This window comes from Prinia subflava, chromosome 24 (genome assembly GCF_021018805.1).
Source record: "Prinia subflava isolate CZ2003 ecotype Zambia chromosome 24, Cam_Psub_1.2, whole genome shotgun sequence".
Lineage (NCBI taxonomy): Eukaryota > Metazoa > Chordata > Aves > Passeriformes > Cisticolidae > Prinia > Prinia subflava.
Window position 1 is genome coordinate 2,109,817 of NC_086270.1, and position 26,807 is coordinate 2,136,623.

At 64.4% G+C, this 26,807-nt stretch overlaps 1 protein-coding gene across 1 annotated transcript; it reads right to left on the reverse strand.

Moving 5' to 3' along the window:
* Window positions 1–732: 732 nt before the first annotated feature.
* Window positions 733–19,421, reverse strand: KCNQ4 (potassium voltage-gated channel subfamily Q member 4). Its single transcript, XM_063418944.1, has 14 exons — window positions 19,038–19,421; window positions 10,765–10,855; window positions 10,030–10,156; window positions 9,112–9,287; window positions 8,916–9,041; window positions 8,693–8,803; window positions 8,497–8,592; window positions 8,185–8,273; window positions 6,916–7,071; window positions 3,431–3,651; window positions 3,242–3,344; window positions 2,913–3,044; window positions 2,680–2,818; window positions 733–2,564 (listed from the first exon to the last, which is right to left on the reverse strand). The coding sequence occupies exons 1-14, from the start codon at window positions 19,301–19,303 to the stop codon at window positions 2,346–2,348; spliced, it is 2,052 nt and encodes a 683-aa protein (XP_063275014.1). The 5' UTR covers window positions 19,304–19,421; the 3' UTR covers window positions 733–2,345.
* Window positions 19,422–26,807: the final 7,386 nt, after the last annotated feature.

The window sequence follows — 26,807 nt, forward strand, 5'->3', positions numbered from 1 at the left end:
GCCCCCGCAGGGCTCGGCTCCGAGGCGATCCTGGAGCGAGTTTCTTGGCAGGAGGCAGCCAGGAAAGGCAGGGACCGACCCGCGGCCGGCCCCGGCTTCCTCCGCAGCCAGTGGCACGGGAAGGGGCCGCCTCAGCCCCCGACGTCGCAGGGTGGGGGCCGTGTTGTCCCCGGGGGGTGACAGCTCACAGCCACGGGGTGAAGCTTTGCTGTCCCCAGAGGGGTCTGGGGGCGCTCCTGGGGAAGGGGACGCCACCCTCACCCCCCTTGAGGTGGCCTTGGGACCACCCTGGGTCATGCCCCCCATGGCCTTGGGGTCGCCGCCGTTTTGGGGGGGACACACCAAACAGGCAGGTGGAGCACAGCCCCTCCCGGGGCAGCGACCCCTTCCCGGTAAGGTGCCAAAAAAGCGGCGACATCAACCCTGCACCCCCCACACAGGATGGAGCTGGGGAGGGACAACGAGCTGGGGTCTCAGGCCCCTCTCGGTGGGTTTCGGCAGCTTAAAGGGTCCGGGAGGCGTCCGGACATTTGTGTCCCCCGGCCGGACATTTGTGTCCCCCGGCCGGACGTTGCTGTCCCCGCGGCTCGGCGGCAGGGCTGGAGTGCCACCTCTCGGGAGCGCCGGGACACGGACGGCAGCAGGCGGGCAGCCTCTACTCCAAATTTTAATGAAACAAATAAATTAATCAAGTGAGGTAACTACAGCCGGCTCGAGGAGGGGAGGGTGGGCTGCGGGGACCAGCCAGCCCCGGCAGGGGGGTCCTAAGGGTCAATTCCTGCGTGCGGCTGCGGGCAAAACTGTCACATGCACCTCGCCCCACGGCCACCACCCAGCGCTGTCCCCTCGTGTCCCACCCCGGGGTGAGGGGAGGGGGCCGGGGGGTGCAGGAGCGGGGTGGGGGGCTCAGGCAGCTCCGGCACGGCCCGCGCTGGCCACATGCACTAAGGGGGCGAGGAAAGCAGCAGGGTGGGGGTCCCCGCTGCCCGGAGAGGAGGCACGGGAAAAGGGGGGGTGCGAATCCCACTGCCCGAAGCCTGGAGAGGGGGGAGCAGCCCGGGACTGACCCCGGCACTGGGGGTCACCCCCGAGCCTCCCCTGCAGCCCCAGCCTGGCACAAGCCCGGAGCTGCAGGACTGGGAAGCAGCGCCGGGACTGGGAGCGGGGGTGGCGCAGGGGGTCGGGGCTCTGCTGCAGGTGACATGCAAGGACACCGCCCTGTCCCCACCAGGCACGACCCCTCCAGGCCCGGCCCGTGCTCCCCGGACCACAGAGGGGACAGGGACACGGGCAGGGACAAACCGAGCTCAGCAGGAGCCAGCCGGGAGGGAATCCTCTATGCAGGGGCTGGGACAAAGGGGAGGGACGCTTTGGGGACAGCCTGCACCCCTGCCATCCCCACAGCCCCTGCGCAGCTGCCTGGCTCCAGGGCCACCCTGGGGTGGGGATTTCCCCCCTCAGGGCCTCCAGGGCCCTCCTGGGCAGCACAGCCCAGCCCTGGGAGCTGGCAGGGGGTTGCTTATTGCCTATGTCCCCTCGGGTTGCTCTTCCCAGGGGTGTTGCATATTAAGACATTATTGCATAAATAAATATATATATATCTTCTATATATATATTGCCCTGGGAGCATGCACGGGCAGGCAGGAGGCTCTGCTGTGCTTCTGGAGAGGCGCAGCCTGGTGAGGGGGGACAGTCCCCTCTGTTCCCCCCACTGGGGACCCCAAGTGAGGCGGGTAAACCACCCTGGATCGTGCCCCCACACCCCTGCCCTGGCAGCAGGAGGGAGATGGGACCTTGCATAGCTGGTGGTGGCCCCGGCTCAGCTTTGGGGGACCAGGCAGGACCTGTCCTGAGGGCTGGGGTTCAAACCAAACCCCAGGGGAAGGGGCCAGCCCGGAGCATCCCCACCGCAGCTGGGGAGCACCCAGGACCCCGGAGCTGGGGGGGTGTCACCCTGCAGGAAGCCAGGAACATCCCAGGAGAACCCCAGGAACATCCCAGGAGAACCGCAGGAACATCCCAGGAACATCCCAGGAGAACCCCAGGAACACCCCAGGAATATCCCAGGAACATCCCAGGGACATCCCAGGAATATCCCAGGAACATCCCAGGGACATCCCAGGAACACCTCAGGAACCTCCCAGGAATATCCCAGGAGCATCCCAGGAGCACCCCAGGAGCGTGGGCTGGCCATGCCACAGTGCCACAGGCACCCCGCTGCAGCCGTGTCCCCGCAAAGGAGCACTTGGTCCAAATGACACGGCGAGGGACAGCGAGGAGACAACGCCGCGCCCCTCCCGGTGCCCCATCCCGTGGCGGGCAGGCTCCGTGCCGCCGCCTTCTGCTCAGTCCATGTTGGCGCTGGCCGACCTGGAGCTGCTGAGGGTCTGCGCGGACGCGGAGATGTCCTCGGGCTCGGCGGGGCTGTGGTAGTCGGAGGTGATGTCGGGCTCGGCGGGCGGCGCCCGCAGCGCGGCCAGGCTGAAGGAGTTGGTGGAGCCCTTGCGCAGGCACTGCGAGTACAGCCCGAGCAGCAGGTCCAGCTTGTGCTCGATGGATTGCACCTAGGGGGGCGCAGGGTGGGGCTGAGCCGGGCCCACCCCAATGGGAGGGGTCCCGGGGGGCTCGGCTGTCCCCCCTCAAAGGGACAGTGACATTGGCGGGGTGTCCCCTCCTGACCTGCCGCTCCACTTTGACCACCCGCCCCATCATGCTGAGCTCGTCCACCAGCTCCGCCTCCAGCGCCGGCTTCTCCCCCTTCTCCCGGACCTTCCTGTCCGCAGGGAGCGCCCGATCCCTGCCCACGATCTGCTCCACGCTGGCGGGGAGGGAAGCGGCAGAGCCCGCCCGTCACTCCCAGGGGCTCGGGAGCCGCTGGGAATGTGGGAGAAGCCCCCCAGGGTCACCCTCACCGCGTCTGCAGGCTCTTGATCCTGCCCAGCATGTCCAGGTGTCCCGCCGAGTACTGCTCGATGACATCCTTGACATCGTAGGGACGCAAGGTCTCCTTGAACTTCCTCTTGGCCACCAGGAACTTCAGGATCCTGCGGGGACAGGAACGGGGTGCCCCGGGGGGGCTCTGTGCACTCTGGGGGACACGGGAGGGGACACGGGAGGGGGACACGAGAGGGGACACGAGAGGAGGACACGAGAGGGGACACGGGAGGGGACACGGGAGGGGGACACGGGAGGGGACACGGGAGGGGGACACGGCAGGGGACACGGCAGGGGACAGCCTCACCTGACGGCCCGGATGAGGGTCTTCACCGCCGGCATGATGTCCTCGAAGGTCAGCTCGCAGGGGGAGCTCCTCTCCTCGCCGCTGTCCTCCGGCGGGCAGTCGGCTGTGGGTGCCGAGAGCGGGGGGATGGCAGACCCCGAGGACCGCCCCCGACCCTGCAGCCCCCCAAACCCCCGCCCCGGGGCTCACCCTCCGGAGGGGCCCGCGGTTTGAGCCTCAGGGATGCTCGGAACCGCGTGCGGTCGTTGAAGCTCCAGCTTTTCTGCACCTTGGTGGGGCTGGAGGCCTCGGCCACGTCCTCGGTGCTGGGGGAGCGGTGCAGGGGCGGCCCCAGGGGCTGCTGCCGCCCGCGGCTGCCCTGGCGCTGAGAGCTGCTCAGCCGCATCCGCTCCTTCAGGCCCATCTTGTTGCTGCGAGGGGACAGCGGGAGGGCGGTGTCGGGGGCGTGGGGATAAGGACAGGGTGGTCCCTGGGGTGGGGGTGGCCGTGCTGAGCTCACAGAGAGCCCCCGGTGGGTGGTGGGCACCAGCCAGGCCAGGAGCAGGCGGCTCCTGCGGGGGTGGCTCTGGGGCTGCTCCTTTGAACTCTTTTTTATGGTCCCGAGAGCAGAGGAAGGAGGTGACAGACGGGGAGAGAGGGGACAGACAGGCGTGGCACAGGGGACATGTGGCAGAGCCGCCTCTGAGCTGAGCAGAGCTCTGCTCCTGCTCCATCCCTGCTGGCACAGGGTGTCCAAACCCAGCCGAGCTGCTTCATCCCCCTCCTCCTCCTCCTCCAGGCTGCACCTCCCAATCCAGGCTCTGCTCCTGCCCTAACTCGAGTTCTCCCAAACCCAGCTGCAGTTTTGGGTTGGGGGGAAGCAGCAGGCGTTGTTTATGCAGGACCTACACAAACCCCCCGTATTTTGCATGATGAGAGACCCCAAACGCAGCTCAAGGGGACACACGGGGACAGACCCCAAAGCTGTGGAGGACACGGGTGAATCCCTGTCTTGGGCTGCATTGTGAAATGTGAAGTGTGTGTTCTATTTCATCTGGGGAATCCAGCTGAGGTGTTTTTCTCTTGTGTGACCCATTCCTGGTGACTCTGGGGTGGGAGGGGATGGGTGTCTTCTGTCCATGGGCAGCTGTTCAAACCAGCTGGGGCAGGGTTCTTTATGTTCTTTATCCCTTCCAGGACCCATCCTCCCTCCAGGGGATCTCTGCTGTCCATGGGCAGCTGTTAAACCAGCTGGGGCAGGGTTCTTTATCCCTTCCAGGACCCATCCTCCCTCCAGGGGATCTCTGCTGTCCATGGGCCATTGAGGGTCACTGCAGGGCTGATCCAATTCCATCATCCATGGGAGATGCTGCACCCAGGGGAGGAGCCCAGCATTCCCACCTGGATAAACCCTGGCATTCAGAGCCCAGCACAGCCTGTGTGCACTGCATTCCCACCTGGATAAACCCTGGGATCCAGAGCCCAGCACAGCCTGTGTGCACTGCATTCCCACCTGGATAAACCCTGGCATTCAGAGCCCAGCACAGCCTGTGTGCACTGCATTCCCACCTGGATAAACCCTGGCATTCAGAGCCCAGCACAGCCTGTGTGCTCTGCATTCCCAGAGGAAAACCAGACCCATCTCACACCACTGCACCTTCAGAGGAAACTGCACCTGCTCCAGGATCATCTCTGCTCCAACAGAGCCACATCTGTCACTGCAGGAGGATTTATTTGGACTGCTCCCACCACCCTGACCAACAGCGTGTCAGGCTGTGCTCTGACCCTGTCAGTGGTTTTTGTACTACTGCATTTTAATTTTAATTTTCCTAGTAAAGAACTGTTATTCCTATTCCCAAATCAACCAAGACAATCCCACACCCGCTGCAGGACAGGCTCCATGAAACCCGGGCGTTTGGGGACATTCCTGAATTTCCTCAGCAAGGGCAAGGCAGGGATCCAGGCAGGGATCCAGGCAGGATTGAGGCAGGGATACAGGCAGGATTGAGGCAGGGTTCAGGCAGGATCCAGGCAGGATCAAGGCAGGGATCAAGGCCGGGATCAAGGCAGAGATCCACAGGATCCAGGCAGGATCCAGGCAGGTCACAGAGCTCCCAGCCCTCCCCCGTGCTGGCAGGGGTGCTGCCACACATCCCACACATCCCGAGGGTGCCAAGGGCCGTGTCCCAGGAATCAGGCTGCAGCACACAGCTGGGACGGGATTTACGGGATTTATCCGGGTGCCGGAGATCGCTGCAATGGGGAAACTGAGGCAGTAAGGGACGGTGGGGACAGCCAGCTCAGCCCAGGCCATGCACAGCCTCCCTGCCCCGCTGAGGCACCCCCAGTTCAGCCCCCCCGGCCGTGTCCATGCTGCAGGCACCCATGCAGGGAATGCATCCATGCACCCCGAGCTGCCCGGAGCAGGACGGGCAGGACGCGGTACCTCCGTCTCCACGTGCCCCAGGTGTGCAAGAGCCTCCTCTTACCACTAAAGATGGGGCTGGAGGGGCAGGGCAGAGACACAGGAGAGAAGAGAATCAGCCGCGGCCGGCGGGGAGAGCAGTGCCCTCCCTGTCCCCGCAGCGCCACCGCCAGTGCGACACCGCCGGAGGGGCGGGAGGTTTGTGTAGGTCCTGCATAAACACCTGAGCGGCCTCTCGGCTCTGCCGCGAGGATCCGGGGACAGTCCCCGAGCAGAGGGACCGCGGTGGCCCCGCAAACCCCGCCGGGCTCTGGTGGGGGCTCCCCGCGGCCGGGGGCGAGCGTTACCTGAGGCGTAAACACCTGTGGGGCTGCGCGTCCTCCTCATTCCAGCTGGGGGGTGGTGGGGGCGCGGCGGGGTTGGGGGGATGAAGGGGAGGAGGAGGAGGAGGGTGAGTGGGAGAGGGGAGGAGAGAGAGAAGATGAGATGTTATGAGAGGTGATGCTCGCAGGGGGGGGAGATGGGCGGGCTCAGCCCCTCCCCCGAGGGGGTCTCGGTCCTTCCCCTGCCGGTTCCTGGTTGGTCACCGAGCCCAGGGAGGAGCCCCCCAAGCCCCGAACTCACCTGGGGGAGCAGGAGCCCCACACCTGCAGCCTCAGCCCTGCTGATCACGGGGGAAACTGAGGCACGAGGCCTCTCCCCACCTAACCCTCTGGCCTCGTGTCCTGGTGGGGTGACCAGCGTTGGTGGCACACTGGGACCCCTCTTCAGGCAGAGGGGACAAGGGACACGGTGCAGAGCAGCCGCCACCACCAGCAGGGCAGCCTCAACCCCTCTCCTCTCTCCTCGTGGGTGCCGGGAGCCATTCCCAGCCCCAGGCTTTGGGATTTGCTCCTTCCCAGGCTCTGGAGCTCCCCACAGCTCCATCCCACCGGGATGGCACCGCTGCCCCTTCCAAGGGATTTCCTGCCACTCTCGGTCACCCCGTGCCACATCCCGGGGTCACGGGCACACGGAAAGGGCAGCGAGGTGACCTCACAGAGGCACAGCAGCCCAGAGCGTCCCTTTGGGTCAAATCTGCTCCTTCTGGAGCTGGAATTGGGCTGGGAGCAGCGGCAGCAGCACGAGGGATGCCCAGCACCAGAGGGGAGCAGGGCCAGTGTGGGGTGGTGGCACCTCGGGCTCTGGTGACAGTGACAGTGACATCTCAGGAGGGCACAGAGGAGAGACAGCAGAGAGGAGGGAGAACTCAGGGGTTGCCCCCTCCTACCTTTCCCCTGAGCACACGGCCAGGCTGAAGCTTTTCTGGGCAGGGGTGAAGGAGTGATAGGGCGGTGGGGCTCTGTCGGGCCATTTTTTCACCTCTGAATTCCTAAATCCTCCGTTGCGAACCCGGTGCAAATGCTCAAAGATAAGGACCAGCTCTCTGAGGTCAGGGTGAAATAAAAATGGGGAAATAAAAAAATTTTAAAATTAAAATTTCTGCAGCAAACAAAACTGGCAAAGCGAGGCTGAGCAGCGCTGGGTCCTCCTGAGCGCGAACCAAAGCAAAACCAGAGCAAAACAAAATAAAACAAAACCCAAATCAGCATTTTTTTGTCCAAAAGACGGTTTCTTAATTGGGGGTGATGGGGCTGGGGAAAGGTCCTGGGACAGGAGTGCACAAAAGGAAGGGTTGGACGTGCTGAGGGGGATGGATCAGGCAAGGACAAACCTGGGATGGGGACACAGGGACATGGGGACATGGGGACCTGTCACCACCAGATCCTGGGTGCTGCTGGAGCAGCCAGAAGGGGAAAGCTCAGATCCAGAAGGGATCGAATCCACTGCAGGGAATTCACTGCTCCTGGCACAGCAGGAGGGGCAGCAGAGCCCCCAGTGATTCCCAGGATCCAGGGTGATGCTCGGGAAGTTGGGGCTCAGGGCTGTGGCTGTTAAAAGCCCCGACTTTGGGAAAAATTAGGGATGGGACAGAGGGATGAGTTTGTCACACGGGCAGAGCAGAGCAGGACACTCAGGCAGGACAGGCAGGGATGCTCACAGGGGTGTGGCAAACCCTCTGGATCTGGAAGAGAGGTCTGGAAAACCTTTGGAGAGCCTTTCATCCACCCACAGTGGCAAAATCCCAGCGGTGACGGGAGGGACGCGCTGCAGGAACGGGACATGGGGCTCCCACTGGATCCCCCCTGCCTCCAGCTGGGTCCACACCTGGATCCAGCTGGGTCCACACCTGGAACCAGCTCCTGACCAGCTGCAGCTCCACCACCACAGCCGTGGGGCTCCTGAGGCATCACCCATTCCCTGTGGTGCTGGAGGAACGCATGGATGGGGTGGGAGGGCATGGGATGAGTGCTGGGCGCTGTGAGGGTGATGAGGATGAAGAAGGCTCCTTCACCAGACTCCCGTCCTGGGAAGGCGTCGGTGCTGCTCGACCCCACGGATCCCCCGGGGGTTCCACAAGGCCCCTCCTGCTTTCCCAGGCTGTTCATCCCCTCGGGGACCCCCCAGGAGCCCCCCAGCCCTCCCCCTTCCCGCCTACCTGAAGGCGGGCAGGAGGCTGTCGTAGTAACACCACGTGGCCGTCAGGTAGCCCCGGCTGGCGTCGGTGGAGTACAGGCGCCAGGCAGCCTGCACGGGGGCGAGATTCCCGGGAATCGGGATCATTTGGGATGGGAGAGACCCCCCCGGGCCCCTCCACCCATCCTGGCCCCCACAGGCAGCAGCGACCGGCCCGAGGGGTCTCGGTGCTGGATGTGGGGCAGGGTTTGGGTGCTGATGAGCAGAGCAGAGGGGGCAGCAGAGCATTCCCAGGAAGGGATGGGACACGGGACACAGTCCTGGATCGGGTTACCTGGATCAGGTTGGCGGCCGGAGTCCTCCTCTTCTCAAAATGCTTCTGCCGGTGCTGCTCCTGCACTTTGAGGGCGAATCCAGAGCCCAGGATCCCCTGGGGACAGGAGGGGACAGGGCCGTGGGTGCCGGCACACGCCCAGCCCCGCTCTGCGCCTTTCCTCCCCTCTTTTTTGCCCTCTCCCGGCCCTACTCACGGCGGGCAGGGCGAAGAAGGAGATGCCGAGCAGGGCAAATCCGGCCGCCAGCATCCGGCCCAGCCACGTCTGCGGCGCCTTGTCCCCGTAGCCGATGGTGGTCAGCGTCACCTGCCCGGGGACACAGCAGCGGGCGGCCTGGAGGGCGCTCCCCCACCACGGCCCCGTCCCACCCTCCTGCTCCCCTCCCGGGGCCGGGGGGCCGCGGCCGGGCCGAGCTTACCGTGCCCCACCACAGGGAATCGGCGTAGGTGGCAAACTGGACATTGGCGTCCTTCTCGGCCAGGTACACCAGGAAGGAGGCGAAGATGAGCACCAGGAATCCGATGTACCAGGCCGTGATGAGCTCCTGCGGGGCGCAGCGGGTCAGAAACCCCGGGGGAGCCCCTCGGGGGGCAGCCCTGGGGGTTTTTTCTCACCTTGCTGTGGGCGTAGACCACGGAGCCCAGCAGCTTCCAGGTGCCGCCGCGGCGGTCCATGCGCACCATGCGCAGGATCTGCAGGAAGCGCATGCTGCGCAGCGCCGACGTGGCGAAGATGTTGCCCTGCGTGCCCGCAGCGATGACGGCCACCGAGGCGATGAAGACGATGAAATCTGAGGGGGAGGCAGAGCTCAGGGTGGGGGTGATCTCAGGGTTGCTGTTCCCTGAGATTCTCTTGGTAATGAGGTTTTCAGGCTTCTCTAGCTCTAAGGGTCTCACACTGGAGCCAGAGCAGCCAGGCTGAGTCCCCAGTTTGTGTTTCCAGGGTTGTTTATTCTTCATTATCTCAGTTCTGTCCCAGCTCTGCAGGGCGTCCCCAGCAGAGCAGGACACGGGGGGGACTGGGCAGGTCAGAGGGTCCCGGACCCTTTGTACCATTCCCTGACCCAACCACGGCCACAATGAACTTTTTATTTACAAAATCTTACCAATACTCACTGCTCATGTTAATATGGCATTTCTACCCTAAACCAATCTTTGTGACACAACTCAGCAGAAAATGGGGGACGAGAGCAAGAACAAGGAGCACAGGGGCCACTCCCCAATTCCTCCATCTTGTCTCTTCAGCCCCATATACTAAAAATCCCAAATTCTACATTTACATTCTATGATAAACTAAATACTGCTTATTTTGAATTCTCCCAGCTTGTGATTGTTCACACACTGTGGGCATTCACTGCCATGGCAGGGATCAGAGGCAGTGCCCTCCTGGGCTCTGTGTGAGGCTGCCTGAGCCCCTTGGACAGACCCCAGACCCCCTGCCCGGTCTCCAAACCCTCCAGGGTGGCCACAGGGATGTCCTAGACTCCGACAGGGTGTGTGGGTCACCCCAAACCCCCGGATCCTGCCCCGTACCTATCACACAGAAAGGTTTCCTGGCGAAGCGGAAGCGGCCGCGCCAGCCGCGGTAGCGGCAGCAGCAGCCGGCGGCCCACACGCGGATGATGTACTCCATGCCGAACACCACGATCATCACGAACTCCTGCAGGGGGGAAAGGGGTGAGAAGGACAGGGAGAGCGGAGGGGCTCAGATTTTAGGAGGGGGAAATGAATTGGGCAGAGAGCAGCGCGTGGTGTCCCCCCTAAAGCTGCAGGAGCTGCGCCGGGGGGTCGGGGCGGTGAGGCCGGAGCCGTCGGGGCTGTCTGAGAATGGCTGCGCTCCTCCTCGCCCCGAGCTGGGTCCTTTTCCTCCGCTGTCAGCATTGTCCTCCTACCTCTCGCACAAACAAGCCCCCGTTCTGCTTACTCGCAGGAAAAGTCACAAGGACCTTCCCAATTTAGTCCCCGTCACTCGGAAGAAGTCCCTGCGTCAGCTCTTCCTGACAGTTTGGGGGAAAGTTGCCTTTTTTAGCCCCTCGTGCCCTGCCTCTTCCAGCGGTTGGTGCCTGCAGGGACAATGGTGGGACGGGCCACACCGAGCTGTGGTGACACCCACGGCCGGGCCACCCCCGACGTGCCGTGGTGACATCGGTGACATCCCGGCTGCTGGTGGGGTCACGGGGGTTCTGTCTGTGGTTTTTTCCCCATTCTTTTAGGGTATAAAACAGAGAGAGGGAACCCGAGCAGCAGCCCTGCTCCGGTGTCACTCACCAGGATGAAGAGGCACTCGTTGGCCAATTTCTGGTGCTCCTGGATGGTGGAGAAGACCGACAGCACCAGGCAGCTGAAGACGAGCAGGAATCTGGAAGGGCAAAGCGTCAGTGGGGACACAGGGACAGCCAGGGGACCCCAGCCCGCAGTGCTACCCCCTGCCCACAGCCTGAACCCCCCAGTCCTCCCTCCACAGAGCCACTGGGGACGCATTTTGCCCCTAGATGGTGGCATGGAGCCTTTGGGGAGCCCAGGAGCTGCCGTGGGGCTCGGTGCCAGCTCTGCAGCTTCTTAATTAAAGGCAGGGAGGGAGGCAGGAGGGTCCCGCCCTGTGGAGGGCTCTGGTGCTGCAGGAGGGGACCAGAGCTCCTCTGGACTGTCCCCAGCATCACTGCCACCGTGGGGACCTGCCAGCAACACCTGGGAAGTGTCAACCCACGGGAAAAGTCCCCAGGAACAGCTCTGAGGCTGCTCCTCCTCCCCGAGCGCCAGGCCCAGGCATGAGGGGCTGTGGCCCATTTAAAATAAGGAGGGGAATTAAAAAAAAAAAAAAAAAAAGAAAGAAAGAAAAAAAGAAAGTCGGCTCTGAAGCTGGAGCAAATGAAACCTCCAAAAATACATTTTTTTCCCCTGATCCAGCGATTCTAAAAAAGGAAAGCGGAGGGCTTGTGCCACCGGCCCACGTGATGGCGAGCCAAGGGCCACTCACTGCTGCGTCACCGCGGCTCCGGGGTGGCACCGGGGGCTCCAGCCACGCCGCGCCGGGTGGCACTGCCACGGCCTGGCTGAGCCCTGGTGGCCCTGGCACCGTGTCCTGGAGCTGGTGGCACCAGCGCTGCATCCTGGTTGTGACAAAGGGGTGATCCGGGGGCTGTGGGGGGCTCAGGAGCACATTCCCATCTCTTTGTGGCACTGCCACAACCTGGCTGAGCCCTGGTGGCCCTGGCACCATGTCCTGGAGCTGGTGGCACCCACCTCACCCCCAGCACAGCGTCCTGGTGGTGACAATGCCCAGGGGTGATCCGGGGGCTGTGGGGGGCTCAGGAGCGCATTCCCATCTCTTTGTGGTGTTGATGGGGAATTTTTGGGCAGAATCAGCTGCCTGGGCCATGGAAGGGGTGAAACCTGTCCCAGCTGTCCCAGTGCCACTGGGGAGGCTCCAGGGGACACAGCGGAGAGGGGACAATGCTCTGTCCCTCAGTGGGACCATCCAGGACCCCTCCCCACTGACCCCACAGCCCCGTGTGGGGCCGGGGGCTCTCAAAGCATGGCATGAGGGGGCTGGGGGACAGGTGGGTCCCCTGAAGGGGACAGGCTGGGTCCCCTGAAGGGGACAGGTGGGTCCCCTGAAGGGGACAGGTTGGGTCCCCTTCCCCCCAAAATGCTGCTGGAGCTGGGACCGACAGCAAAAAAATCCCTGGGAGTGGGAAAAGAGCTTGATGCAGGGCAGGGAGGAGGGAGAGCTGGGGCCAGGAAGGAGCCAGGGGTGTCACAGCCGTGTCACCACCCTGGACAGCCACAGAGGACAACGCCGCCGTCCCGGGTACTCCCCACCCGCAAGGCAGGAGCCTGGAGCCGGCTCCTTCTCCCTCTGAATTATTAATTGGAGTTTTTTCCTGCGGCGCAGCAGTTCTGGAATTAACCCCCGCCGGGAAGAGCAGCACCCCCGCGGCACGGGCAGGAGCAAAACACGGCCCAGGGCAGAGCTCTGAGCTCCGCGCACCATCAGCAATAAAAGATTACCCGGGCAGGATTTAGCAGGCAATTACACGGGCAGCGGAGCACAAAGCAGAGGAGAAGGCAGAAATCTCCCAGGCTGCAAAGATTTGTGCCCCTCGCCTCATCCAGCGAGCAGGGAGGGGGTGCCCAGGGCCTGGGGACACGCAGGGACCTGCTGGGGGTGGCTCTGGAGCCCCCCAGGTCACCCACGGTGACAGAAACCTGCCCGGCTGTGGGGTGGGGAATCCTCCCTGCCGGCATCCCGTGGGATCCGGGGGAGGATACGGGCATGGGGGCTGGCTGGGAAAGGAACTTTCTGGAAACACATCACCTGCTAGGAATTAACTCCAAAGCCTGGGCAGACGCCCCGTCCCGGCGGCCGGCAGCGCCTAAGCGGCTTAGGAAGGGTCAGATGCCTGAAGGCAGCGAGGGGAGCCAGGAACCGGCATCCCCCCAGCCCTCTCGGGCAGGATTTCTGCTCTCAGCCGCTCCTAGAGCAGCCAGCGGGGTTTTCCACCCTCAGCCCTCCATCAAACAGCCCTGAGGAGCGGCAGTGCCAGGCTCCCATCCCGATTCGCTGCTTTTCCCACCCTGAAAAACCGAGGGATACTGGCAGGGAAATGGGGAGGGGGAAGAGAGAGTGGGATGGGAGCCTTAGGGATTCCTCACTGCCCTGGTCCAGGATCCCGGGGGATGGAGGGAGCAGAGGCCGAGCCGGTGCTTCCCCTCTCCCAAATAAAATTCCCATCTCCAGCCCCCTCCCCGCAGGGTCCCCCCGCCTTTCCCAGCCCGTGTCACTGCACGGACACGGGGACAGCACCCAGCAGTGATGAAACCTCCCCGAAACAATAATGAAAACCCGGCGGGGAAGGCGAAATCTCCTCAATTAATCTTCATTAGGGTGGGCTTTGCCATCTGCTGCCGCCCGAGCCGGCCGAGGAACAGGTGAGCCGGGAAAGCTGCTGAGCTCAGGGGGAGCAGCGCCAAGTCGGCCTCCCTGGGTGGGCAGGCAGCCACCAGTCGGCTCCCAGTGCCCCCCAGACACCCCTGGGCAGGGAGGCTGCACCCCAAAACAGCCGAGGGACAGGGACCCTCGGAACTTGTGGGGCAGGGTGGGGATGGAACAGCCCGGCCCTCCCAGGATTTGCCCCCCAGCCCTTGGGATTGGCAGTGGCAGGGCTGTCCTGGTCCCGAATTCCTGGGATTGACACAGGAGTGACACTCGCACTGGCAGGACAATCCTGGTCCTGCTATGCCTGAATTCCCGGGACTGGCACGGGGGTGACAGTGGCACTGGCAGGGCTGTCCTGATTTCAAATTCCCAGGATTGGCACAGGGGTGACAGTGGCACCGGCAGGGCTGTCCCTGTCCCATTTTGCCCAAACTCCCAGGACTGGCACAGGGGTGACAGTGGCACCGGCAGGGCTGTCCTGGTCCCGAATTCCCTGGACTGGCACAGAGGTGACAGTGGCACCGGCAGGCCTGTCCTGTTCCTGAATTCCCAGGATTGGAATGGGGGTGACAGTGGCACTGGCAGAGCTGTCCTGTTCCTGAATTCCCGGGACTGGCACGGGGGTGACAGTGGCTCTGGCAGGGCTGTCCCTGTCCCGAATTCCCAGGATTGGATTGGGGGTGACAGTGTCCCCGGCAGGGCTGTCCCGGTCCCGAATTCCCAGGATTGGATTGGGGGTGACAGTGTCCCCCCCAGGGCTGTCCCGGCCCCGCTTTCCCCGAGCCCCCTGGCGATGCCCCGGGCGGTGCCAGCTCGGCGATCACGCAGCAGAAGGAAAACACCGCAGGATGAACAGCTCAGCCGCGGGATGAGCGATCAGACAGGCCCTGGCAAGGCACGGATCCCTCCCCTGGTGCCATCACAGGGCCTCGGCCGCACCCTCCAGCTGTGCCACCGCTGGAAATTCGGGATTTGGCCCAAAGCTGCCCAAATGCAGCCCGAGCGGGGACGGGGATGGAGTTTCACCCCCCGGGCTCCCCGAGCCTCGAGGTTCAGCTCCGCCTGCAGCTGTATAAACAGCTTGTCCCATAAATCCGCGTCCCTCGGCCCCGCGGCCCTCGGGGAGAGGTGGAGCGGGCGGCCGGGGGATATAAATAACCGGGCTGTGGCGGGGTTGTTTGGCCCGTAACCATGGCACGGAGCGGCCCGGGAGAGAGGCAGAAAAGCTCCGAGCGTTTCCCCGCGGGCAGGGAAGGCGCAGCCGGAGCCGGGAGCGGCCGGGGCGGCGGCAGAGGCACCGCGGGGCCCGGGGCGCTTCTCCGCGCTGCGGGGTCGGGGTGCTGCTGGCAGAGGGTGAGGCAGAGCAGGACGTCCCCAGCACCCTGAGGAGCAGAGCTGGGGTGCTGAGCCTCTCCCTCACCCACGGGGTGACACCCAGTGATGTCCCACATGCCAGCCCGTGTCCCTTTGGGGGGCCGATCCTGCTGGTGGCATCCCCGCGGCACCCCCGGCCCCGCCGTGCCCGCGGCGAGCACGGTCACAAGGCTCCCGCGGCCGCTGCCAAGGCGCTCACACGGAGCAGCCGGGATAGTTTTGCTCTTGGATCATCTGGCAAGGGCCCGGCTGGAGGGGGGAAGGAGCAGGAGCGTTTTCCGAGGCGCCCCGGCAGAGGGATCCGGGCTGTCACCCTCCCCCGGCACCTGGGGGCCCGCAGGGCATGGGGACATTCGGGACACAGGGATGTGAGCGGCCTTGAGAAGTCCCCCCAAAGCCCCTCAGAGAATGGAGGGGAGGTTTGGGATCACTCCTGGAGGGGACAAAGAACCAAAAACTCTCCGCGATCACCCCTGCACCCCACCGGGGCACCCAAACTGCACCGGCCTGGGGAGTCCAGCGGGAGCAAGGAAGAGAAGGGGAAAAAAGGAAAAAAACCATAAGGAAAAAAATCAATGCCCCGTTTCATGTTGCGCCGAAGCTGCTTAATTTTATGCCCTGGTGACACCACATCGGGCTGGGGAAAGTGCTGTGCCGGCTTCTCCTGCCGCTGGCGTTGCCCCTGGAGCAGCTCCCGTTTCAGCCCCGGGCAAGGTGGCCCCGGGGGCAGCGCCCCTGCTCGAAGGGCAAAGCCACCAGGCCCTGTGGCCATGCCACCACCCTGGCTGGGGACACAGCGGTGACAGAGAGTTAAAAGCCTTCAGCGAGCTGAGTTCAAAGAGGTGGAAGAGTTAAAATGAAGAGCTTAGGAGAGGTTTAAGAGTTCAATTCGAGAGGTTTTTCCAAGCAGGCGGTGGAGAGCACAGAGCAGGGATGGAGGGATCCTCCTGCCGCCATCCAGGGCTCCAGGCCTGGGAATTGCCCCGAGGGTGGTGGCACTTGTCGTGGTGGCATTCCAAGCGGGGCAGGGAGGTGTTTTCCCGCTCCCCAGGCAGTGCTGGAGGGATGTGACAAGGTCGGGGAGTGGCGGCCCCATCCTGCCCTGCATCCCCGTGTGGAACAGGGGTGCCCCGGGAGGGACGGGCTGCCACCACCCTGTCCCTGGGGGGACAGGGACACATCCCACTGCCACCTTCCCGCTGGAGACCAATCCTGAGTGGCACAGCCTGTGCCTGGCACCCCTCACCCAGTGCCAGGGGCGCCCTGCCAGGAGCTGCCACCCCTCTGTCCCCACAATGCCACCAAACCCCCAATGGGGACAAGGCTCCCGTCCCCTCCCTGCCTCAGGGAATTCCTCTGCCCCAAGAGGAGAAATAAACCCCGAACAGCGGCGGGCAGGGAGCTGGGCCTGGCACGGGGGACGCTGCTCCAGGCGGGGGATTGCGGTTCTTGCTGGTGCTGCTGGCTCAGTCTTCCCTAATTCGCTCCAGGTTAAACTGTTCTGGATGGAAATGTTCCTCCAGGAGCGGGAAAAGTGCTGAGCTGAGCTGCTGGTGCACCCAGGGTTTCATAACCACCGGCACCAGCTCCCAGAGCCGCTGGGAATGCGGGGGGCTGGCGGGAAGAGCTGGAATTGGACACCTGGAAAAGCCCAGGCTGCAGGAGCCCCCTGGCACTGCCCACGGGACACGCAGCAGGGCCCGTGCCAAGCCCGCAGCGGCTTTGCTGGGAGCAGGGAGAGGAGGAGATTGGAAAAAGGAAGTTCTCATTTTGCCTCCTGGCTCTAAAGCCTCTCGCTTAATGCTCTGGGCTCCCTCTCGGATTTGCTCCGTAAGCTCCGGGGCTGGGAGCTCGCAGGGCCAGCGCCTCTCTTCGCGGGCAGCGAGGGGCTGGAGGGGCCGGGGACACCTCGGGATCTCGGATTTCCACCTGCACGGGCTGCCAGGCCCTCGCCATCCCCTTCCCGGAGCGTTTGGGGACATCCAAGGGACCCCCAAAGTGTCTCCAAGCTCTCCCAGCCCCCGGGCAGAGCTGGCAGCAGGCGGGGGAGCTGCGGGAGGGATGGAGCCACCAAACCACCGAGCCCGGGGCAGGCGCTGGGATAAGATTTGGGATCAGTTCAGCGACAGAAAGAGGCTGAAGGGGGTCAATAAACGCCACGGGCCAGGCCCCGCTGCGGGAGGGAAGCGCGTCACTCCTCAGCGGGGATTTCAGCAGTTTTCAGCGCTGTCTCGGAGCCAGCCGGGGCTCGAGGGGCCTGTCCTTGTCACCTGGGCCGGGGGCTCCGTCCCCTCCCGTGCCTCGGCGGGGGGAAGGGGAGGGGGTAACACCTTCCTCCTCTTTTGTTAAAACCCGGGAATTGCGGCACACAAATCACCCCCGACAACTTCAGTGCCGCCGCAACAGCTTCGCAGCTCCCATCTGCTGCGAGAGAGAGAAAAAAAACCCAACAAAAAACTTGGAAGGAGCCAGAAATGAGCAACATTACGGGAGAGGCTTCACAGAACAGATGTCCACACCTTGCACCCACTGCGGCGTCTTCCCACAGCATTCGGGGGGTCCCTGGCAGGACTCTGCCCTGCAGCTGCCTCAGCCCTAAAATTAAGCGAGCAAGTGAACAAAAAGCCTCCCCAGCAGAGGCTGGAGACGTTTGGCTGCTGCTGCCGGCGGCTGCACATCTTGTGGAACCGAGCCCGGCACCCCGGAGCTGCGGGCCAGGGAGGGACCGGGGGGTCCTGGGGGGCTCTGCAAACGGAGCCGCCTGTGCCTTGTGGTTGTTTTGGGGTAAAACAGGCTGGAACTGGGAGGAAGAACTGGTGGAGGGAGCTCAGGGATGGACATCCCAGCCGGGAGATGAGCAGGGGCACATCTCTTCCACATCCCAAGGGTGTAAATCCCGATCGCCTCCCCCGGCAGGGGCTTTGGCCGCCTTTCCCTGCAGGAGCGGCTCTTCCCATGGTGGGATTTTCCACGCAGGAATTCTGCCTGTGGGGAGGTGCGGTTACAAACGGGCCCCGGGCTCGTGTCCCGGCTCCCTGGGGAGCTGAGGTGCCCTCTCATCCAGTGACAAATTCCTGCTGCCAGCTCGATGTGCTAACTTAGGCAAGACCCATTTTCCTGCCTCTTAACGAGCTCCGGCTCCCGCACCCCAGAAACGACGCAGCCCCGCGGCACCGCTCCAGGCCACAGGGAAGGAGGCAGAATTTTGGCTCCCGCCCCTCACGGGAGGTCTGTGCCCACACCTGGCACACGGGAGGCAAAGAGGGAAAACCCGTCCTGCTCCACGGCTGTGCTGTGGTGTCCCAGCAGTGTCCCCAGCAGTGTCCCCAGCAGTGTCCCCAGCAGTGTCCCCAGCAGTGCCACCGGGCCCTGGCTTGGCGCAACCCCCCAGAACGGAGCCTCCTCTTGTCCCTGCAGCCCCCAGGTGTGTTGGGGACCCCCCAACTCTCTGTCACAGCCCCCCCGAGGCAACAGCCCCGAGGGGGTGAAGCTGTTGTGAGCCCGCGGAGCCGTGGGATGCTCCGAGGGAAGCTGGAACGGCACCTCAGAGCTTAGGAAAACACAGGGAGAAGGGAGAGGAGCCCGGGAGCTCCCGGGAGCATCCCTGCGGCCCTGGAGAGGGATTTCCCGCGCCGGGGGTCGGTGGTGACCCAGGAACGGGCGCAGCTCTCGGGGTACAGCAGGGACAAGATCGCCGCTGTCCCCATCCCAGCCGGACACGGCTCTGGGGTGGCGCTTCTGCCTTGTCCTGGCACTGCTACAGGACCAGCCGAGGGTCCCCGGTGCCACCCAGCCCTGCCACCCCTCGCGGGCCGCCCGCCTTTGAGGGTCCCCCCAGGCTCAGAGCCCCCAGCCAGGGACAGCGGCGGAGCGGGACAGTGACGCGGCTCCCCCCGGTGCCACCGGGAAGGGGCTCTGGGCCACGCCGGTGACCGAGTCCCGTCCCCGGGGACGCGCTCAGCCCCTCGCACCGGACCCTCTGCAGGACCCTCTCCCCCGACACCGGCACCGGGTCCGGGGCAGGAGCGGCACCGGCGCGTCCCCCACGCAGAACGCAGCGGAGAAACTTCCCGGAGAAGCCCGGCGGGGCTGGCTGGGAGCCCCGCGGCGCTCCCGGTACCCCCGGCGCTCCTTGGCCGGCAGCGCCCGCTCCCCGCCGCCCCGGGACCCACCGGGCAGCCTCCGGGGGCTGCGGGACCCCTCTGTCCCCCCGGTGCCCGGTACTCACATGAAGACGTGGTAGATGAAAGCCCAGCCGCGGGGCCGCTCCAGCACGTTGTACAGGCAGTTCTGGAGGCGGCGGCGGCAGCAGCGCGGGGCCCCGGCGGGGCGGGGAGCGGCCCCGGGGCGCGGCCCCGCCAGCAGCCCCCGGCGGCGGGGCGGGGGCGGGGGCGGGGGGGTCCCGCTGCCGGGGCCGGGGGTCCCCGCGCCCTCGGTCCGCACCGCCGTCAGCGCCGCCCGGCGCTCCCCGCCCGCCGCCGCCGCCCCGGCCATGGCCGCCCCGCTCAGGCCGCCGCCCGCCGCATGGCCCCGGCCGCCGCGGGACCCCCGAGCCAGCCCCGGCCGCTCCCGGGGACACCTGCCTTTAGCCGCCCGCCGCCGCCGCCGGGCCCTCCCCCGCCGCCGCCCCGCCGGCCCGGCCCGCCCCGCCGTACCTGGCCCCCGCCCCCGGGGCTCCGCCGGACGGGGCGGGCGGGGAAAGCGCCGTGCGCGGCCGAGGGGAGGGGGTGGCTGGGCTGGTGTGAGCCCCGCTCCGGGTCCGGGACCCTGCTGGGGACGGGAGAGTCCGGGGGAATCCCGGGAGTGAGGATCCCGCTCCGCATCCCAATCCACGCCCCGCACCGAGTCCCGGCTGCATCCCACAGCTCATCCCAAACTGCGCCCTGCACCGCGTCCCGACCCGAATCACATCCCAAAGCAAATCCCAACTTCATCCCAAAGCACAGCCCAGCTCCATTCCAAAACACAGCCCAGCTCCATCCCAAACCGCAGCCCAGCTCCATCCCAAAGCTCATCCCAGCTCCATCCCAAAGCACAGCCCAGCTCCATCCCAAAGCTCATCCCAGCTCCATCCCAAAACACAGCCCAGCTCCATCCCAAAGCAAATCCCAACTTCATCCCAAAGCACAGCCCAGCTCCATCCCAAAGCACAGCCCAGCTCCATCCCAAACCGCAGCCCAGCTCCATCACAAAGCTCATCCCAGCTCCATCCCAAAACACAGCCCAGCTCCATCCCAAAGCAAATCCCAACTTCATCCCAAAGCACAGCCCAGCTCCATCCCAAACCGCAGCCCAGCTCCATCCCAAACTGCATCCCAGCTCCATTCCAAAAAAGCCCAACTTCACCCCAAAACACAGCCCAAATCGCATCCCACACCACATCCCAAATGGAATTGCATCCCAAACCAGGTCACAGCCTCCTAAACTGCATCCCAAATGGAGTCCCAAACTGGATCCCACACCCCAAACAGAGGGTGTGGAACATCCTGGAGTGAGAGTGAACCTCCCAACAGCCACAGGATGGAGCATCCCTGGAGGAGATGGAGCAGCCCTGGAGGAGATGGAGCATCCCTGGAGAGAAGGAAGCAGCCCTGGAGGAGATGGAGCAGTCCTGGAGGAGATGGAGCAGTCCTGGAGGAGATGGAGCATCCCTGGAGAGGATGGAGCATCCCTGGAGAGAAGGAAGCAGCCCTGGAGGAGATGGAGCAGTCCTGGAGGAGATGGAGCATCCCTGGAATAGATGGAGCATCCCTAGAGAGGATGGAGCATCCCTGGAGGAGATGGAGCATCCCTGGAGGAGATGGAGCATCCCTGGAGAGGATGGAGCATCCCTGGAGAGGATGGAGCATCCCTGGAGGAGATGGAGCATCCCTGGAGGAGATGGAGCCTCCCACCCCTACCCATCCTCCACAGACTCAGCCTCCAGCCGGGCTCCAGGAGTTTCCCAACCATCACTCGCAGCCCTTGGCTCTTCCACCTCTCATCTCCCACCAGCACCACGGGAAACTGAGGCAGGGGAAGGGAATTCCCTTCCCAAGGTGGATCACTGAATGCCCCCAGCCCCTCCAGGTTCTCCCGGAGCAGGGATGGAGTCCAGGGCTCTGGGCAGTGAATTATTTAGTGGCAGTCAGAGCTCCTGGCGCAGCGCGGGCCCTCGTGAGCACTGCGGGCTTTAGGAGGCCTCGGGAATCTCACACAATAAATGGTTTGATTTCCTCGGAGGAAATGGTGCTGTTAAACCCACAGCTCCCCTCCAAGCATGCCACAAAAACCCCACGCAGACGGGATAAGAGCCGTAGAGGTTGAAATCCTGCAAATCCAAACGAAATTCCCCCCTCCATCCATCCCTAATTCCTGCATCCCCCCGAAAGTGCTCCCTGGAGCATCCCCAGCCCGTCTGGCCCCTCTCCCGTCAGCGGGAGCACCCTGACCTTCATCCCGCTGCCTTTGGAGCAGCGCATTCCCCTCGCTGGAGGCTTCGGTTTCACCTGGGATTGATTAAAACCTCGGGGCTGCGGCGGGGGCAGGGCTGAGGTGACCTGGAAAGGACCTGGGTGTTCGAGGGCCAGGTGGCAATGGGGACATTCCTGGGGCTGGGGGTCGCCACACGCAGCGGGCAGGGCCCGTTCGCACCTTGTCACCTGCCCAGACCGCGGGAATCTCCATTGATCCTGGAGCTGGGAGGGTTTGGGATGGAGCCAGCAGGTCTGAATCAACACGGCACCAACCCATCCCTCGGAAGCGGTGGAGGTTTTGGGAAGGAATCCCAGGATTCGCTGACTTTGCCCCGCACCTGCCCGGCCTCGGGGGTCCCACAGAGCCACCCGTGTCCCCCGCCCTGATGAGACTTTGAGGAGGATTCCAGAGGCCGGGAATGGCCTCTGTGCTTGGAGCCTGCTGCCCTCTCGGGACTGCAGCTCCAGTTCCTGGCACGGACCCGCGGCCGGGATTTGCATCCACAGGATTTCCAGTAAGTTTTGCAGGCTTGGAATGCGGCTGCGGGGCTGCGGGGCTGGGGACAGGGGCTGTGACACCGGGGACAGCCGGGAGCCCTCAGCGGGACACAGGGACAGGGCAGAGCCCCAGGCTGGCTCCTCTCACGGGGGTGTTTGGGGGACACCGTGGAGGGGAGGGTTCATCCAACCCCTGTGAGCCTGAGTGGAGTGACCGCGATGGGCAGAGCTGGGGACAGCAGCTCGAGGGTGGCATTGTCACCATGGGGCGCACGCTGGTGACAGCGGTGACAGAGGTGACAGCGGTGACAGCGGTGACAGCGCTGGGGGAGCGGGGAGGGCTGCGCAGCACCTGCTCCAGCCGGAGGCTTGGCCTCATCCCAGGGTAATTAACTCCTGGCAGCGGCGCTGGCACCGCTGGCTGGGACAAAGCAGAGCTGGGACAGCCCGGGCTCCTGCGGGGCGGGGAACCCCCGGGTAGGGGCTGGGGATGGGGGCTGGGGATGGGGACAGGGACAGGGACAGGGACAGGGACAGGGGCAGGGGCTGGGGACAGGGACAGGGACAGGGGCAGGGGCTGGGGCTGAGGCTGGGGCTGGGGCTGGGGGCTGGGGCTGGGGATGGGGATGGGGCTGGGGATGGGGATGGGGCAGGGGCAGGGGCTGGGGATGGGGCAGGGGCAGGGGCTGGGGATGGGGCTGGGGTTGGGGATGGGGGCTGGGGATGGGTCTGGGGGCTGGGTCTGGGGCTGGAGCAGGGGCTGGGGCAGGGGCAGGGTCTGGGGTTGGGGCAGGGGTAGGGGATGGGGCAGGGGCTGGGGGCAGGGGATGGGGCTGGGGCTGGGGCTGGGGCAGGGGTTGGGGCTGGGGGCTGGGGCTGGGGGCTGCTCCACCCCAAAGCCGCCCCACAGCCCGGTCCCGGTGCTCGCCTGCGCTGCCCCCGAGCTGGGAGCGGCTCCCGGAGCTCGGGCACGGCCCGGGAGGAGCGGGAGCGGCCCCGCTCTGCCCCAGCGGGGAGCGGCACTGGGAGGGGGCTCGGCTCCTCCTCGCAGCTCCGGAGGGGAGGAAGGAAGGATGGATGAGGACCGAGCGAGCTCCGGGCTCGCCCGGGACAGCTCCCAAACCCCTCCAGCCGTGCCAGGTCCTGCGGGGACGGAGCAGAGCCAAAGCTGATCCCCGGGGGATCGGGACTTGGGTGGCGCTGGCTGCAGGTGCTGACTCCGGAGCCCTCACCTGGAGCGCCTTTCCCTGCTCCAGCCTCCCTCTGGGACCCACAGCGGCAGCGTGGCCTCACCACAGTGAGTGTTCCTCGGAAAAGGGTGGGAGGTGGCAGCCCTGGAAGGGGACAGCAGTCCTGGAAGGGGACAGCTGTCGACAGCCAAGCCCGCAGCAAACCGAGCGTGGCACTGAGCGGTGCTGAGCTCATCACCCCGAGGAGAAACAGGATCTGGAACTGCTCCTTGGCGGGTGAGCGCTGCCTCCTCCTCCTCCTCCTCCTCCTCCTCCTCCTCAGCTTCATCCCGGGTCCCCGGGGGTGTGACCAGCTCCGCTCCTGTCGCCCTTGCCCTGTAGCCTGGTGGCACTCACCGTGTCACACCCAGAAGGGCCGGTGTCCCTCCCGCGGGTGCCACCGCTCCCCCGGCCTCTCGAGGGACACGAGTTTGCCTCTTTGTCCTCCCACGCCACCCAATTTGTCACCGCGGTCCCCTCGGCAGCCCTGAGTCCTTGCAGGGAGGGTCTGGCTCCTGTCAATGCCCGGGGTCCCAGTCCCTGTGACAAACGGTGCTGGCTGTCCCCAAAGCTGTCCCCGTCTCCATCTCCTCTGGGAGGGCAGGCAAAGCTTTACCTCTGTTATCTCCTAAATAAAAAAAACTTTTGCCCGATTGAGGCTTATTTCAATATTAAAATCCACACTTGCATATGCTAATGAGGTTAATTAAACACGCATTCTCACATCCATGATTCTTACTCAGCTCTCTGCCCGTGTCCGAGGAGAAGATTCCACTCTGAGGATGTTTCTGTGCCAAAATAAACCAAATTTTTGTGCATCTGATCGAGGAGGTGTTCATTGAACACGGCCACGCTTCCCGTGCCCAACTGGACACAATCAGGAATTAAAATAATCAGCGCGGCCGCCCCCAGCCCCTCGGAACTCAGCAGGGTTTTATTTCCAGCCCAGTTCCATTCACTTCATGCAACAGCTGGAAACTCCCCTCGGCAGCAGCGTCTCCCTCCCATTTTGTGTCCTTTCGGCGATTTATTCCCATTCAAATTTAAACCATTTCCAGCAAACCCGGCTGCTGTGGGTGTAAGGAGCTTTTCCTGGGCACAGCCTCGCCTGCCGCCGCTGCCGGGGCCGATAAAGGCGAGCAGCGCCCGCTCGGTGTCCAGCTCGTCCTCGCAGCTCTCTCCATCCCCACGAGCCGATTCCCAGCTCTCCAAACCCAAGGGAAGCTTTTCCAGAGGTGTTTTTGGGGGGCACGGGAGGTCACTGCTCTCCTCCGGCTGTGGGGTGGGATCGGGATGGGAGATCCAAACCCCCATCCCGGCTGTCCCATCCCGGCTCTCCCATCCCGGCTCTCCCATCCCGGCACCCCCATCCCGCTCCGGCCCTTCCCGCGGCAGCCTGGGGCAGTCAGGGATGTGACAGCCGGGAGAAGGGACCTCCGAGCCCTCAAATCCAGGGAAAGGAACCTCCGAGCCCTCAAATCCAGGGAAAGGAACCTCCGAGCCCATAATCCCAAGGAAAGGAGGGGCCTCGTAGAGCCCAGTTGCAGGGAAGGCACCTGCGAGACCCCAATTGCAGGGAAGGCACTTGGGAGCCCCCATCCCGGGCTGTCCCATCCCGCCTGTCCCATCCCGCCTGTCCCATCCCGCCTGTCCTGTCCCATCCCGCCTGTCCTGTCCCATCCCGCCTGTCCCATCCCGGGTGTCCCATCCCGCCTGTCCCACCCCGGGTGTCCCATTCCGCCTGTCCCATCCCGTCCCGCCTGTCCCATCCCATCCCGGGTGTCCCCCCTGTCCCATCCCTCCTGTCCCACCCCGGGTGTCCCATCCCGCCTGTCCCATCCCGGGTGTCCCGGGTGTCCCGTCCCGCCTGTCCCATCCCGCCTGTCCCGTCCCGCCTGTCCCATCCCGCCTGTCCCATCCCGCCCCAGCCCTTCCCACGGGGGCCCTCTCGTGGCCGACCCCACGCTCGGAGCTTTCCCGAAAAGTCCTTTTCTCTCCCCAATTCCGTCTTTTCCCAGCCCGGCACACCCCGGATCCTCCTCCCCTGCGCTCCCAGGAACCGCGGGATGGTGAAAACTCCGGGAATCGGGAAAAGCGGCATTTCCAAATCCTGGGAATTCCGCAGGGCTGCAACAGCGAGGCCCCGATCCCGCAGCAGCCGAACCCTGAGGGAGAGCTCTGCTTCCCTTCCCGCCGGGCCAGGGGACATGGGGGACACCTGGGCCAGGTAAAGGGGACACCTGGGCCAGGTAAAGGGGACACCTGGGCCAGGTAAAGGGGACACCTGGGCCAGGTAAAGGGGACACCTGGGCCAGGTAAAGGAGACACCTGGGCCAGGTAAAGGGGACACCTGGGCCAGGTAAAGGGGACACCTGGGCCAGGTAAAGGAGACACCTGGGCCAGGTAAAGGGGGACACCTGGGCCAGGTAAAGGGGACACCTGGGCCAGGGTAAGGGGACACCTGGGCCAGGTAAAGGAGACACCTGGGCCAGGGTAAGGGGGACACCTGGGCCAGGTAAAGGGGGACACCTGGGCCAGGTAAAGGGGACACCTGGGCCAGGTACAGGGGGACACCTGGGCCAGGTAAAGGAGACACCTGAGGCAGGGTAAAGGGGGACACCTGGGCCAGGTAAAGGAGACACTTGAGGCAGGGTAAAGGGGGACACCTGGGCCAGGTAAAGGAGACACCTGAGGCAGGGTAAAGGGGGACACCTGGGCCAGGTAAAGGGGGACACCTGGGCCAGGGCAAGGGGACACCTGGGATGGGATAAGGGGGACACCTGGGCCAGGTAAAGGGGGACACCTGGGCCAGGTACAGGGGACACCTGGGCCAGGTAAAGGGGGGGGACACCTGGGCCAGGTAAAGGGGGACACCTGGGCCAGGTAAAGGGGTGACAACCATGCCAGGGTAAGGGACACCTGAGATGGCATAAGGGGGACACCTGGGCCAGGTAAAGGGGGAAAACTGTGGCACAAGCAGACATCTGTGCCAGGAAAAAGGGGACACCTGTGCTGGGACAGGGGACACCTGTGCCAGGAAAAAGGGGACACCTGTGCTGGGACAAGGGGGACACCTGTGCCAGGGTAAGGGGACACCTGTGCTGGGACAGGGGACACCTGTGCCAGGGTAAGGGGGTCACCTGTGCTGGCACAGGGGACACCTGTGCCAGGGTAAGGGGACACCTGTGCTGGGACAGGGGACACCTGTGCCAGGGTAAGGGGGACACCTGTGCTGGCACAGGGGACACGCTGTCACTCAAGTCCCCACCCAGAACGTGCCACAGGTAAAGGAGGAGGGGATGAGGTCGCAGCCAGGTGGGATTTGGGCTCTGCTCCCGGGGAACAGCACCAGGAACGGCCTCAGGCTGTGCCAGGGGAGGCTCAGGAGGAATTCCCACATGGAAAAGGTGCCCAGGCATTGGAAGGAAGCGCCCAGGGAGGTGTGGAGGTGTCCAAGGGACACCTGGATGTGGCACTGGTGACAAGGTGGGGACCGGGCACAGCTTGGACTCAATGAACTCGGAGGGATTTTCCAACCTTGACGATTCCGAGGGCAGAAATTCCACCTGATTCCCAAAAGGACCTTGGAAGGACCTCCTGTCTCTCCTCCCAAAATTTCCTGGCAAGATTCTGAGTCACCCAAAATCTCTGCTGGAACAGCGGGGGTTCTTTTTGTGCCAAAATTCACATATTTACCCCCAAACCCCCTCACACCACCTGAGCCCTCAGCCAAGCCCCTGTCCAGGCATCCTTGGCTGATTTCCCTGCTCCAGGTGTGACTTTCCCTCCTGGATCTCACGGACAGCACACACAGGA

Excerpts from the sequence above, each read along its gene's own strand:
- KCNQ4 (XM_063418944.1), bottom strand. The coding sequence starts at position 19,303 with ATGGCCGGGGCGGCGGCGGCGGGCGGGGAGCGCCGGGCGGCGCTGACG. Across the intron at positions 3,345-3,430 it reads ACCGCGGGCCCCTCCGGAGG|CCGACTGCCCGCCGGAGGAC; the intron begins GTGAGCCCCGGG and ends CGGCACCCACAG. Across the intron at positions 3,045-3,241 it reads ACCCTCATCCGGGCCGTCAG|GATCCTGAAGTTCCTGGTGG; the intron begins GTGAGGCTGTCC and ends CTGTCCCCGCAG.